The sequence below is a fragment of the Gymnoscopelus microlampas genome (genome assembly GCF_963454915.1).
Source record: "Gymnoscopelus microlampas genome assembly, chromosome: 18".
In the NCBI taxonomy this organism is placed as follows: domain Eukaryota; kingdom Metazoa; phylum Chordata; class Actinopteri; order Myctophiformes; family Myctophidae; genus Gymnoscopelus; species Gymnoscopelus microlampas.
Window position 1 is genome coordinate 12938317 of NC_139955.1, and position 13485 is coordinate 12951801.

Consider the following 13485-nt stretch of genomic DNA (forward strand, 5'->3'; position numbering starts at 1 on the left):
CCTAATGTAACTGAGCATTGTAAAATTTAAGTTGCATGATTAATAAATACTTAACATAACAATATATTAATGAATACAAATGTATTTTGTCCAAACTGTATGGTAGAGTATGTAAATAGAATATAACTTATATAATTGTGGTGGTTGTATTTTGTCTCCCTGCTCTTCTATGAGACATTTAGATTGTGTCAAAGGTCATGTCTCACACAGGATCTGACAAAAAATTTGAGGGCTTACGCAGGAAAGAGGAAAGTTACAGCTATTAGCTAAATAGCAGCATTTAATAACTAATATGTTTCCTAAAACACAAGATGCTGTGTCGGACACATAATAGACAGACTGATAGAACTGATTCTCTACAAGCGATGAGGTTGTATGAAAAAAGTCTTTAGTGGTCAAGTTAACATGTGTTTTTTCCCCTTTAGTCTCTGTGGTAGAAATGGGGATACTTACAAGAAGCATCGTACTGTTATGCCTTACTAGCCTCAGCAATGGTGAGTATATTCAGCTAACGATATTAGGCCTACCCTTTTTTGTGTCTTTATAGCAGAACATAACATTTAACTCTTTCTTTTCCCCCAGCAAATCTCGGTCCTCAAATCACAAATACAGTTGAACGTGTGCGTGAGGATGTCCCCATAGGTAGATAAATACGTTTTCCTATTGCTGGTTGATTTGAACAAAAGAATGCAGTCATGTAAAGTGATATGTTTTTGTAAAAAAACAAAACAATAAAAAAGATTTTATTAAAAATGTAAAGCTCCAATAGTAATCATTGCTATGGAGTCTTTGTTCATTAACTAGGGTATCCCCATCTCTCCAGCTCTTTAGTAAACAGAAAATACACTTTAAGTTCGGCATACAAATTGTATTCAATCATTTATCAACAAAATGATTTATCATCTTACATTTTATAATCTTTGATCTTTCCAATTGTATCTGCTCTTTTTTGTTTTGTTTCATCACTTGCAATTTCACTTGTTTTATCCTGTATCCCGCATGAGTTCTCTTTCCTGATTGGATAAAATTGGTATCCCTACATGAAATTGTATTTTCTATTTACTAAAAAGCTGGAGAGATGGGGAGACCCCTGTTAGTGAACAGACACCCTATGGCAATAATTGCTATGAGAATATACTATAGAGCTATTTAACACTTGACAATGACATTACTTTGCTCCCTGTTGTTCTCTATAGATGGACGTGCATTTGATATAACAGCAACCGATCCTGAAGGCGACCGATTGACGTATGAGATATATGGTGCCAATGTAATTTATTTCAATGTTAACGCAGCAACTGGACTGGTAACAGTCAAGACCAAGCTTGACAGAGAGGTACAGTACAGCTTTGTCCAACATGTCATTTGTGAATTTTGCTAAACAATGGATCTTTTATATGAAACTAGCTAGTGGTGGAAGAAGTACAGTACTTTGTTTCTCAAAGTTTTCAAAAGAATTCAAACTTTTTTGACAAAATGTTATAACTATAACTATAAACTGTAACGACCATGACCACACCCTCATTCCAGAGATCCTCATCCCCAGTCTACCTTATTCCTGAACTTCTCCAGGGCGCCGCCATTGCCTCTTACAGGGGCGTCATTGAGTTTTTCTCTGTGTACTACTACTTCATATCACCAAATTGCAGACATGGCAACACTGGAAAACAGGAAACTCATTGATATGGGGCTCCCCCAAGCCCCCAGAACCCAGAGGTTGCATTGAAGCGCATTGGACATGCTAGTCATTCATTCATGTGGGCCTGGCCATGCCCACAGTGGGCGTGGTCAGGAATAAGGTGAATTAAGGGCAGGTACACACTGCAGGACATTTGGTCCGATATTGCTGTCGCCGACCTCGCCGACAAAACCTCCCGATCTGACACAGATCGGCCTTTGATCGGCGAGATAATGCTCGCTGTGTGTGAAAGGCTCCACGACACGATGTGGCCGCGATTCTCCGCTCTGCGACGGCTTTCCGACCGTTTTCAGATAACTACCCTGTTAGATATTCAGATGTGTCCCAGACAGGACAGCAGACAATTTCGTACGGTATGAAAGGAGCTGCGATCACCTTGCGAGGAGATGTACACTACAGCCAATGAGAGCACATTACAGTCACCGTGTCTATGGAAGGTCGGTGGACCTGACCACAACAAACACATCCCCCGCATAGTTACCGCCCAGTCCTGTATTAAGTTAAACATTATTATAAAACAGAATGAGAGTGAGCGAGCGTGCTCGAAGGGGGCTGTTTATTTGAGACTATTGCACAGAGATAGAGAGAGAGAGAGAAAGACACAGAGAGCGAGCGATGTGTGTGTGTCTGTGTCTGTGTGTGTGTGTGTGTGTGTGTGTGTGTATGTGTGTGTGTGTGTGTGTGTGTGTGTGTGTGTGTGTCGTATGTGAGTGTTGCCAGATTTTGCGAGAGAAATAAGCAACCAGGTTTGTGAAAACAAGCCCAACAAAAGCGACTATGAGCACTTTAAGCCTATATACAAATACATTGGATACTTGAAAATAGACGATCTACAAGCTGACGTTGTAGATAGGCTATTTTTAAAGAAGACATTTTTTGGGGGGGGGGGGAAATTGTGGAACATTTTCAGAGAGAGAGAGAGAGAGAGAGAGAGAGAGAGAGAGGGAGAGGGAGAGGGAGAGAGAGAGAGGGGGGGAGGCATATCAGTGTGTCAGCCCTTGTCGGGGATCAATGGTGTTGTGAAAACCACAACGATATTATGACAGCCGATTTCAAGAAAAAAACTCCTGCAGTGTGTTATGCTTAACGATCAGATGACCCCCCCGAGCACTTTAAGGTCCTGCAGTGTGTACCTGCCTTAACTAGCCTCTGCCCTCACCTGTCTTACTCATCCTACTTCTTCACCACAGCCAATCAGACCCAGTCACTCCACACATCACTCACCTATCCCTCACCGTGTCACTCCTTTATGCACCCTCTCTTCCAGGCAGTATTGTTTCTCTTCTCTTGGCGTTAGTTTAAAAGCCTCATCACACGGTTCTATCTGTGTAGTGTTATATTGATTGATTGTTCGTTGCTGAACTGAACCTTTCCTGTGACTACCTTTTTGACTTTTGGACTTATATATACTTCTTCTGCTTGGACTAAACAATTGAAACCTGCACTTGCATCCCGCCTCAGAAATATGTCCTTACAGTAACTAAAGCTGTCAAATAATTGCAGTGGGGTTGAAATACAATCTTGCCTCTGAGAGGTAGTAGAAGCATTTCTGAATTGTTTTAATACTCAACTGAAGTAAAAGTACTACTACTTTGAGCAGTACTCAAAATTGTACTTAAGTATAGTACTTGAGTAAATATACTGAGTTACCTTCCACCATTGAAACTAGCTGATTTTTTTGCCTGATGCTTAAAGGACCACTTCACCCATTTTCAACCTATCTTCATATAATTGGTCCTCACTAATGTTCATGATAAAATGGTGCCAATTTTTCTACTCTCATAGGAGGGCTGTGGACACTTCAGAAACCCGCCTACCAGTGACATCATCGTTAGGCAGATTTATTTTTCTTCAAACAAGATTTTATTTATGCAAGAACAATGGCTTCCATTATAGCATGCTAGCTTTCCAGGAATAGAAAGCCTGCAGTTTCTATTAGCTTGGATTCCCTATCAATAATGTCACTGGTAGGCAGGTTTCCGAACTGAACACAGCCCTCCTCTGAGACACAGAGTAAGTAGACAAAAATGGTACCATTTTATAATGAGCATTAGTAAGGACCAATTATATGAAGACAGGTTGAAAATGGGTGAAGTTGTCCTTTTAAAGTTTAAGGGCCTAGACAGTCTTTTCAGTTTCATATTCCTGTAATGTGTAATGTGAGCCTTTCTTATTTAATAATTGTCATGGCTCAATTAACCCAATGTAGATTTTGATTAATTATCGGAACAATCAGAACTCCAGATTTTGGCTATCACAATGCAGTGCAGAGAAACTCTGTGGTCAGAGCTGGTCAGATAAAGGCATACAGTAGACGTATACTGTAATTCTTGGTCGCTTACCTAATTCCCGTAACGTCAACGGTATTCAAGCCCTGGTGTCCTGAGTTGCCCAAACTTTTAAACTGCTGTGTTGTTCATTGCTCTAGGCCCTGCCACCCACTGAACCATACTTGAAACTTGGAGTTACTGTCAGGGATGATAAGTCGAATTCAGTAAGTGTAAATATACAGTATAAGTGCCGATAGAATACAGTAAGTGAGCATACCAGCTTTTTGCATTTCATATTATTTTGCCGTTTACTGAATGTCACTCCACTATGCTCTCCCTTTCAGAACAGCAGAGAAGTAACCATAATATTATTAGATGCCAACGATAACAAGCCCATGTTTCAGGAAGCTGCATACAACAAGGATGTGGAAGAAGTAAGTTGAGCAGCTTTAACTTAATAAATATTTTGCCTATTAATTTGATTCTTCTGCAGGAAAGTGACCTGTATTGTGTACAGTGTACCTGTACAACACGTTTTTTATTTTTCTGGGACCCCAATGTAGGCAAGACTGTAAGGCAAGCAACTTAGGATTCCCAGATGCCACTGCCACCTCCTGAGCCACTGCCGTCGCAATCTGAGCTAAATTGACCTTGTAAAGCAGTGGTTCTCAACCTTTTCAGGCCGTAACCCCCCAAAATAATCATATTTGAACTGGGGACCCCCAAAATAATCATATTTGAGTAAAGGCATTACATTTAGTTTGACTCTGTTCCACAGATAAATATTGTGAAACTAGCAGATCTACAAAGCGAGGCGTTGTGAGCTTGTAGATCGGCTATTTTCACAATATTTGCCTCTTTTTTTACATTATTTGACAATTTGTCCAATAATATACTGGACCAGTTTTATAGTATAGTTTGTTGACTACTTTTGATGCGGTAACGGTATTTTTCTTTTCTTTCTTTTTGAGGTATTAAAAAGGTCTTAAAAGTCCTTAAATTGTCACTTCACTGTCATCTGGGGACCCACCTGGGGGTCCCGACCCCCAGGTTGAGAACCACTGCTGTAAAGCATCCATTCCCTCCTATTTATTTAACACTTTTTCCATTCTTTTCTTTCCCTCCCATTGATCAGGATGAAGCCGTGGGAACGATTTTGTTTACAGTAATTGCCCGTGATGCTGACGACTCACTTGCTTCTGTTGTGAGATACCACATTGACGAGGTGACAGTATTTATTACCAGACACATTATCAGATACAGTGGTGTAAAGTAACTAAGTACATTTACTCAAGTACTGTGCTTAAGTACAATTTTGAGGTACTTTTACTTTACTGGAGTATTTCCGATTGTCTATACTTTTACTTCTACTCCACTACATCTCAGATATAAATTATTACATTATAAAACACACATTAACCACTGTAGTCCTATTTTATACCTATGTTATTTGAAAATAGCCGATCTAGAAGCTCACAACGCGTCGCAACGCGTTGTGAGCTTGTAGATCTGCTATTTTCAAACATTTTAGCACTTTTACTTTAAGTACATTTTGATACCAATGCTTTTGTACTTTTACTCAAGTCAATTTTGAATTCCGGACTTTTACATGTAACAGTACATCCACATTGCAGTATTGATACTTTTACTTAAGTAAAACATTTGAGTACTTTTTCCACCACTGATGGAACTCGGCTAAAACTGCTTTTACACTATGATTTCTAGGTCATTGATGTCACAGGTGATGGAATGCGTCTGTTTGCCATCGATGAGAATAGCGGTGACGTCACATTAGCAGGAAGCCTAAATTACACCGGTCTGAGCACTTTCTACAGAATAAAGATAAATGCAACGGTAAGTATTTTTCTTACCAAAGGATATATATATAGCATATTAAATTTCCCCTCCCGTCTTTCCACAGATTTCTTCAGAGAATTCATTATCCTTAGGGCTAGGTCAGTTAATGTTCTCTCAAATATGTGCATTCCAACCACAGTGCACACACACAGAGACAGTTTAGCATGTAATACTGTAGACCTAAATAACGTATCACATCGCTAGCCTCGTAGCATAATTGCCTAAGTCACATCTACTCTCCTAACACGGCTGATTCATACTGCCTTGTTGCCGATGTCCTCAGGCAGAAAATGACTTTAAGTCAACTTTTTGACTTGGGCAGAAATGATTTTGAATGTAACAAGCGTTCTGACTGGCTTAGGACATGGGCAATAAGGCACAATGATGCAGCAGTGTTAGGAGTAGAGCTAGGCAAAAGTGTCATAGCATATTAATGTCATAAAAGCATATTAGGCTTGGTTAAGAATTAACCAACATGATACTTCCATGTGTCTGGCAGTCTCTCGTAAATGTATTCAAGTAGGCTACTCTACATACACTGCAATTTACTCAGTCAGTGTTCTGTTTTTCAATCTCAGACAGCAGATTAAGAAGAGCAGTGGTCCTGTTATGTTGATGATCAGAATCAGAATCAGAACTTTATTGTCACATCACAGGTTTACAGGTGTAAAACAGTGTTTTTTGTTATTTCCATAAAAAAGAAAGGGAAGAAGAAGAAGGGGGATGCAAGGATCAATCAATAAAATGGACAGATTCCTGTCACATTACCCTGTAACCTTGTGCTACGGTGTCTTTTCATGTCCCACAACAGGACGGTGGAGGTATACTCAACGGAGAGCTTGTGTTCCAGTCAAACGTCGCCTTTGGCTTCATCACGGTCATAGACGTGCCGGACCTTGACCCACAGTTTATACGACTACCTTACACAACCTCGGTCCCAGAGCACTCCCGCGTGGTAAGTCAACCCAAAGCCTGTACTAGTGGTGGAGGAAGTAGTCAAGATACATCTTGATCATCACAATGTATATGAGGACTTCTTGATGATAAGGAGGAGTCTTTACTTTTTCTTTCTTAAAAAAAAAAAGATATGACACAGTCATAATGTACCAGGTTGCTTGTTTCTCTCACTAAACATGGCAACGTTTTTAGATCCCGTATTCTGAGAGGACATTGAGCAACAGCGCCACTTACCATAGAGTTACATACAGTGGCCGAACACAGTATTGTTGGTCGTCTTTAGATCCCATATTCTGAGGACACTGAGGACATTGAGCCCCCATTGGCTAAAAGACCAGCCAATGAGGAAAAAGTGACGCAAAAGTCAGGACTATCGAGTGTAGATGTAGACCAGGTTTTGCAACCCGGTAAAAATCAACAGAAAACAGAACAGAAAAATAATGACACGAAGATTGTGCAAGCAGAGACAGAAAAAAAAACCTAGAGGGCTATTCAAGGTCTCATTAACTTTGGACTTATAATACAATAAATACATTGAGGCATACAAATAAGAAACACAAAACGATATAAACAATAAAAACAGGTATACAAACAAAAACATAAAGATTCAAGAAAACAAAATGAGTAGTACTTTGTGAGTATAACAAAGTGCACTTGACTATTTTTCACCATGGGAAGTGAAAGCAACGACTATGTTAATTATGATGTTTGAACCTACTTTTTATCTATGGTTTGAACATCATCAAGCATGCGCTAAACATATCTAATGGTTATGGTCTAACTGACAGTAAAGGTAAATTGAGCATTGTGATCATTTTAGCTCCTAAATGGTGGACTGATAACCTACCACCTGAGTTTACATATACAGGACGTTTATTTATTTATGTATTATTGCACTCATAAAGACAAGAACACTTGCTGTGAATTCTGGAACAACATGAAATCGTTTAGCCTACCTGCACTTTAGTAACCGTGCATTTAGTAGCCATTTGTGTGTAAATTGTAGACTTTTTCAACTGACTGGTTTATTTTTGTATTGCCAGGGCCTGTCTTTATTTAAAGTGTTGGCCTTAGACCAGGACACAGGAATCAACGACCGCATCACCTACAGCATTGCATGTGAGCCTCAACAACAGTAACATTTGCAGTTACCTGTTTTTGTACAGCAATTTAACCACTTAAACCCTATAATCTTAAAAAAACCTTAGTTGCAACTGGACTTGGACTGCTTTTTCCCCATCTACACCAAATCTCTACGCCAAAAATAGCCCATCTACAGTAGTCAGATCTGCTATTTTTGGCGAATGTTTCCCCCTAGAGTATGGATGCTGGGGTTCAAGTGGTTAAATGGATGAAATATGAATGTATGAGTGAATGAATGAATGACTGAATCAAAGGATAGATGGGGGGATGAATGCATGAATATGAATGAATGATGTTACTGGATGAATCGTTGACGTTGGCATTGTTTTCGCAGCTGCAACGGTTTCCGGGTTGTTCCGCATCTCAGAAAGTGATGGAGATATATCTGTCAATTCTGACATAGACCGGGAAGTTGTTGGCAACACCGTCACTCTGACTGTCAAGGTACAACTTTGATTTTTATTTTAGTTTCCCCAATTGTTATGTCTCCCTGGCTCCCTCCCAGATATACTGTACTACGTATGGTAGTTTCAGGATGTGTATGCTGCAGTTTAGAAACTGCTGTTTCAGACGGTCTTCATTAGTCCCATTGTCACATCAGGTCACATTTGTCCAGTGGTGGAAAAAGTACTCAAATTCTTTACTTAAAGTCGTATTAGGCAGGTCCCAAAATGTTTTTTTAGCAGCCTCTGCTGGTCATTACCGTCACTGCAGGTCGTTCGTTTATTCCTGCATTACCCAGAATTCCATTTGTTTTCACCGGGAGACGGAAGCGTTTAAAAAAGCGTTCTTTTAATTGTTTTATACTATCTGCGGATCGTTTCTCTTAGCCAGTGGAACATTAGTTACCGTGAGCTGTGTTTTCTTTTGCTGTTGTTTTTCCATCTTCAAATCCTATAATGTCTTAAAAACAGCGTAAGATTCCTTTTTGTTATTAGCGCGGTAGTTCCTGGCCAAACAGGAAACCGGTGCGGTAATTCCTGGCCAAACAGGAAACCGGTGCATTTTCGTTTCTGTGTTCCGGCCGGATGACGTCATTTTCGCGGGAATGACACCCTGGCCACCGTTTCAATAGAAAATAGTTCATAAAAGGCTTTCGGGGGTGAAATTCATGGAGTGGGTGTTGTGAAACATTTGCCACTCACGAAAGATTTACAATTTAACTTTAGTTTTTTTGAAAAGTTACCTAGTATAACTTTAAGTAAAAGTACCAATACTGGTGCAATATAGAAATACTCTGTTACATGTAAAAGTCCAGAATTCAAAATTGACTTGAGTAAAAGTACAAAAGTATTGCCATCAAAATGTACTTAAAGTACCAAAAGTAAAGTACAAAAATATTTGAAAATAGCAGATCTGCAATCGATGCGACGCGTTGTGAGCTTGCAGATCGGCTATTTTCAAATAGCCTAGGTATAGAATAGGACTAAAGTGGTTAATGTATGTTTTATAATGTAATCATTTATATCTGCAAAGTAACTAGAAACTAAAGTTTTCAAATAATTGTAGTGGAGTAAAAGTATTATATTTGCCTCTGCGATGTAGTGGAGTAGAAGTAAAAGTATTGAAAAAGGGAAATACTCCAGTAAAGTACAAATTCCTCAAAAGTGTACTTAAGTAGGCTACAGTACTTGAGTAAATGTACTTCGCTACTTTACCCCACTGGGGTTCATCCTATCAGTAATACAATAAATAAAATTACCCACTGGTTTGCACAGGTTAATTTACAAATCATTCATTTGACCAGGGTTCATGCTGCTTACTCCCCTCTTGCAGTTTTAAGAGGCTCTGCTAAATTGTAATGATACAGTACTTGTAATTATAATTGTAACGTAATTGTAATTGAATCCTATTTGTAATTGTGTTCTATTCCCCTAGGCTATGGAGACCAATCTAAACATCCATGGTGTTCGCGCCAGTGCCTTTGCCGACGTAGAGATCACCATTAAAGACATAAATGACCAATACCCTCTGTTTTACATGTGTGATGAAACATACATGTGTGGTGAAACATCCGTACCGGTGGATACCTTCACAGGAGAGGTCTTTGAGCACTCGCTAGGCAATATTCCCATCAACATGACAGTCAAAGACTTGGATGAGGTCAGTGATGGAAATAGTACTCACTTTTTTTTTACTTAGGTAAAAGTATCAATACTGCAATGTAGAAATACAAGTAAAAGTCCAGTATTCAAGTAAAATGTATTGGCATCGAAATATAGTACCAAAAGTTAAAGTATTCATTACGCAGAATGTCCCATTTCACAAGGTTTCAAATGTATACAAATCTTTTGAAAATAACCGATCTACAAGCTCACAACAACGCGTTGCAATGCAACTTGTATTTTCAAATAGTCAAAGTATACATAGGCCTGAAGTGGTTTAATAATGTATGTTTTGTAATAATCATCAAAATATACAAAGTAACAAGTAACTTAAGTTTCCAAATAATTGTAGTGGGGTAAAAGTATACAATATTTGCCTCTGAGATGCAGTGCAGTAGAAGTAAAAGTATTGAAAATTGGAAATACTCCAGCGAAGTTAAAACATACCTCAAAATTGTACTTAAGTACAGTACTTACTTGAGTACATGTACACCAGTACCACACTGGATAAGGTCAAGGACACACTCTTCATTTCAGTACTTATTAAACCTCTCTCAGATTGTTAATTGGAAAATGCCAATGTTATTGTAAACCCTCAAGGTGTAGCCTGTGGAAGCAGTGCATATCTGTTTATCGAGATTTATTACAGACGATCTCTGTGAGAAATTCGGGTGGACTTCACTCAGGGTGCGGAGACAGACAGTATCTTTTAAGATTCCGATTAATCACTCCGCATACTCACTCATGAGGCGCAGTTTACGGAGCTAGTTCAGGCCAGGCAACTCAAGGGATTGGGCTAACCGATCAGGTGACTAGTCACATGCACTCTTCTCCTGGTCGGTGGGTTATAAGTATTGCTCTGCCTACCTGTTCATTCTAGTTGCGCTCTTCTGCTGCGCTGACGTGCCGACGCTGCGCTGCTCTGCTGCTGAGATTCCTGCCGGATCTGCTGCCTTTGCTTGCCTACGTATGCTGCTGACCATGAACAGTCTCATCCCACCGCCTCCCCGGCATCCACCTGTAGGCTCTGTTTCTAGATCCCCGTGGGGGTCTTTATTCATTCCCTGTAAATGCTATTTGGCATGTAACATTTATTAAAATGTTATTCTTACAGGGAGTGAATGGATTCAGAGTCCTGACGCCAAACTATGCTTCTTCATGCTTTCTATATCCATGCTCAAGCTTGCTTGATATATATTCTAATCCAATCCAAGAGTTGTCTGAGTGAAATTGGGAGATATTTCTATAGATCCCTTGTATGTTGGGATGTTGGGAAACCACAGCTTTCCAAAAACAAAACCATTAAAGTAATGAAACCTGGATTATGTTTAATAGCGGATGACTTTTCTGGTGTTTGCAGGGGAAACAGGCAGAAATCAAACTGAGCATTGCCGGACCCGATAAGGACGTGTTTGCTGTGGGTCCCACGCTTGCCTTTTCAGAGAGCGTTGTTCAGCTCATGGTCAAAAACTCGCTGGACCTGGATTTCGAGACAAAAAAAGAGATGGTGATTCAGGTAAGCACAGGTGGCAGAATTGAGGTGTCAAGCAATGAAACCTGAAAATGATTTTGCGCTGTGAAAACGTCTGAGAACCACTGGTCTACACGAACACAATTGGCCCGGGTGGGGAGGGTGCATGTATTCCTACGGTCTGGGGGGTGGCGGCACCTGTCAGCAGGGAGTGTTGGGCGGCAGGAGTAGGACGGAGGCTCTACGTCCTCCCGGTGGGGGCTCCTCACTGGCAGGTGAGTCAGTAGGATGTGACAGCAGTGACAATAGAGAAATGTGTGTGGGGAGGAATCAATTGGCATAACGACTAAATTGGGGAGAAAAAGGGGTAAAAGAAAAAAGAAGTTTTTGTGCTGTTGGTGACGATGATGCTATTTCCTGGTTTCTTTTGTCTTGCGGTACAGGTGATCGCAGAAGACGCACAAAAGAGTGCCTTCCGCTCTACTGCTACTGTCACCATCAAGATCAAAGACGTGAACGACATCAGCCCCAAATTCCCACAGGAGTCGTATTTGATAAACGTTAAGGAGCACAGTCCAAATGGCACAGCAGTTGCTAACATTACTGTAAGTTGTTACCTATCAATCTGTAGTATTTTAGACTTAAGCTTTACAAAGAGCTGCAGTCATCTTGACATTATTGACTGCTGCCTCCCATAAAGAAAGGTTTTATAAGAAATTCTATAGGATTATTCCGTGTATTATTCGAATTTAATGGTAAATTTAATCCCAAACTTGTAATGTATGCTCTGTGATTTGCACGACATATACTGTATGTGAAAACATTATACATGGTTTGTATGTGGTTATTATTTAGTCACAAGCTCTTTTCATTGGTTAAATATTCATAAAACCCACAGACAGACTTAAACACTTTCACTTAAAAAATACAACATCTACAAGTTGTGTGCTTGCAGATCTGCTATTTATGCTACTGTCGTGTATGACACTGTAGTTCGACGAAGTCGGGCGTTAATTTACGAAAAAACAAAGAGTTGAAATATGGAGATTCAAGGCTTCTGACCGACAGCAACAATATGTAAGAAAAAAACAAAATCAGTAGGTACAGGGTCACACCCATGTAGAAACATGTGCAAGGAACAGGGAGTATTTTCGGACTGTATTGACATTCACAAAGGGTCATATCTTTTTCAGGCAGAGGATCCTGACACAATGGATGAAGGCAAACTGACCTACAGACTGCTCCCAGACAATATGTATGACTATCCTTTATCTACTGTAACATTATGGCTTCTGTAAATGTAACCATGCTTAGGCCTGTCACAATTATTACATACTGTAATTGCCTAATCATAATTATTTGAGGTATTCGCGATTATCTTGGCTTATTACACGGCTTGGTTGAATGCTTGATTCTTTTCTTTTTAGCTACTTATTTGTTGGCTTTTATGCCTTTATTGATAGGATAGGATAGTAGGCTGACAGGAAATGGGGTGAGAGATGGGGGTTGACATGCAGCAAAGGCCGTCGGGATCGGGACTCGAACCCGCGACGCGCTGTCAGGCTACTTTAGAGCCCGAATGCTTGATTCTGATTGGTCAATCGCTGAATTCAGCTGTGTGTTACTTCTGGATAATGACCGATGAGCTCTATAACAGATCGCTGTCTAATCAAAGACTCAGAGCACCTGCTCATATCAACCTGATTTTATGCTGTATCCAACATTACAGCCATGTAAACAAGCACATGTCATTTTTTGAAAACATTTGAAGCGAGAAATAGACAATGCAGTAACCAAAAATGTATTCTATTTGATCAACTACACTTCCTTGTTTTCCGAGGCGACCGTGTCCGCCCAGCGCAACACTTATGGAATACTTTCATTGCCGTAAGCAAGGAAATGCTTAGTTTTGTTGTTACTTTTGGGTCAATTTATCAATTTATTTATAGGTAGCCTAGGCTATAAGTAGTAGCCGTGTAATAA

At 39.9% G+C, this 13485-nt stretch overlaps 1 protein-coding gene across 1 annotated transcript in view; it reads left to right on the forward strand.

Annotated features, from left to right (window-relative positions):
* The window catches only part of cdhr2 (cadherin related family member 2), a gene marked incomplete at its 3' end in the record, with an annotated part of 56233 nt that overhangs the window by 15536 nt on the left and 27212 nt on the right, over window positions 1-13485 (forward strand). Inside the window, exons 2-13 of the mRNA XM_084041670.1 lie at window positions 426-494; window positions 583-642; window positions 1197-1336; window positions 4128-4193; window positions 4314-4403; window positions 6638-6781; window positions 7827-7902; window positions 8261-8370; window positions 9805-10029; window positions 11392-11547; window positions 11946-12107; window positions 12696-12757. Of these exons, the coding sequence (XP_083897796.1) occupies window positions 440-494; window positions 583-642; window positions 1197-1336; window positions 4128-4193; window positions 4314-4403; window positions 6638-6781; window positions 7827-7902; window positions 8261-8370; window positions 9805-10029; window positions 11392-11547; window positions 11946-12107; window positions 12696-12757 (1346 nt within the window). The 5' untranslated portion in view covers window positions 426-439. The remainder of the gene's footprint in view (window positions 1-425; window positions 495-582; window positions 643-1196; window positions 1337-4127; window positions 4194-4313; window positions 4404-6637; window positions 6782-7826; window positions 7903-8260; window positions 8371-9804; window positions 10030-11391; window positions 11548-11945; window positions 12108-12695; window positions 12758-13485) is intronic.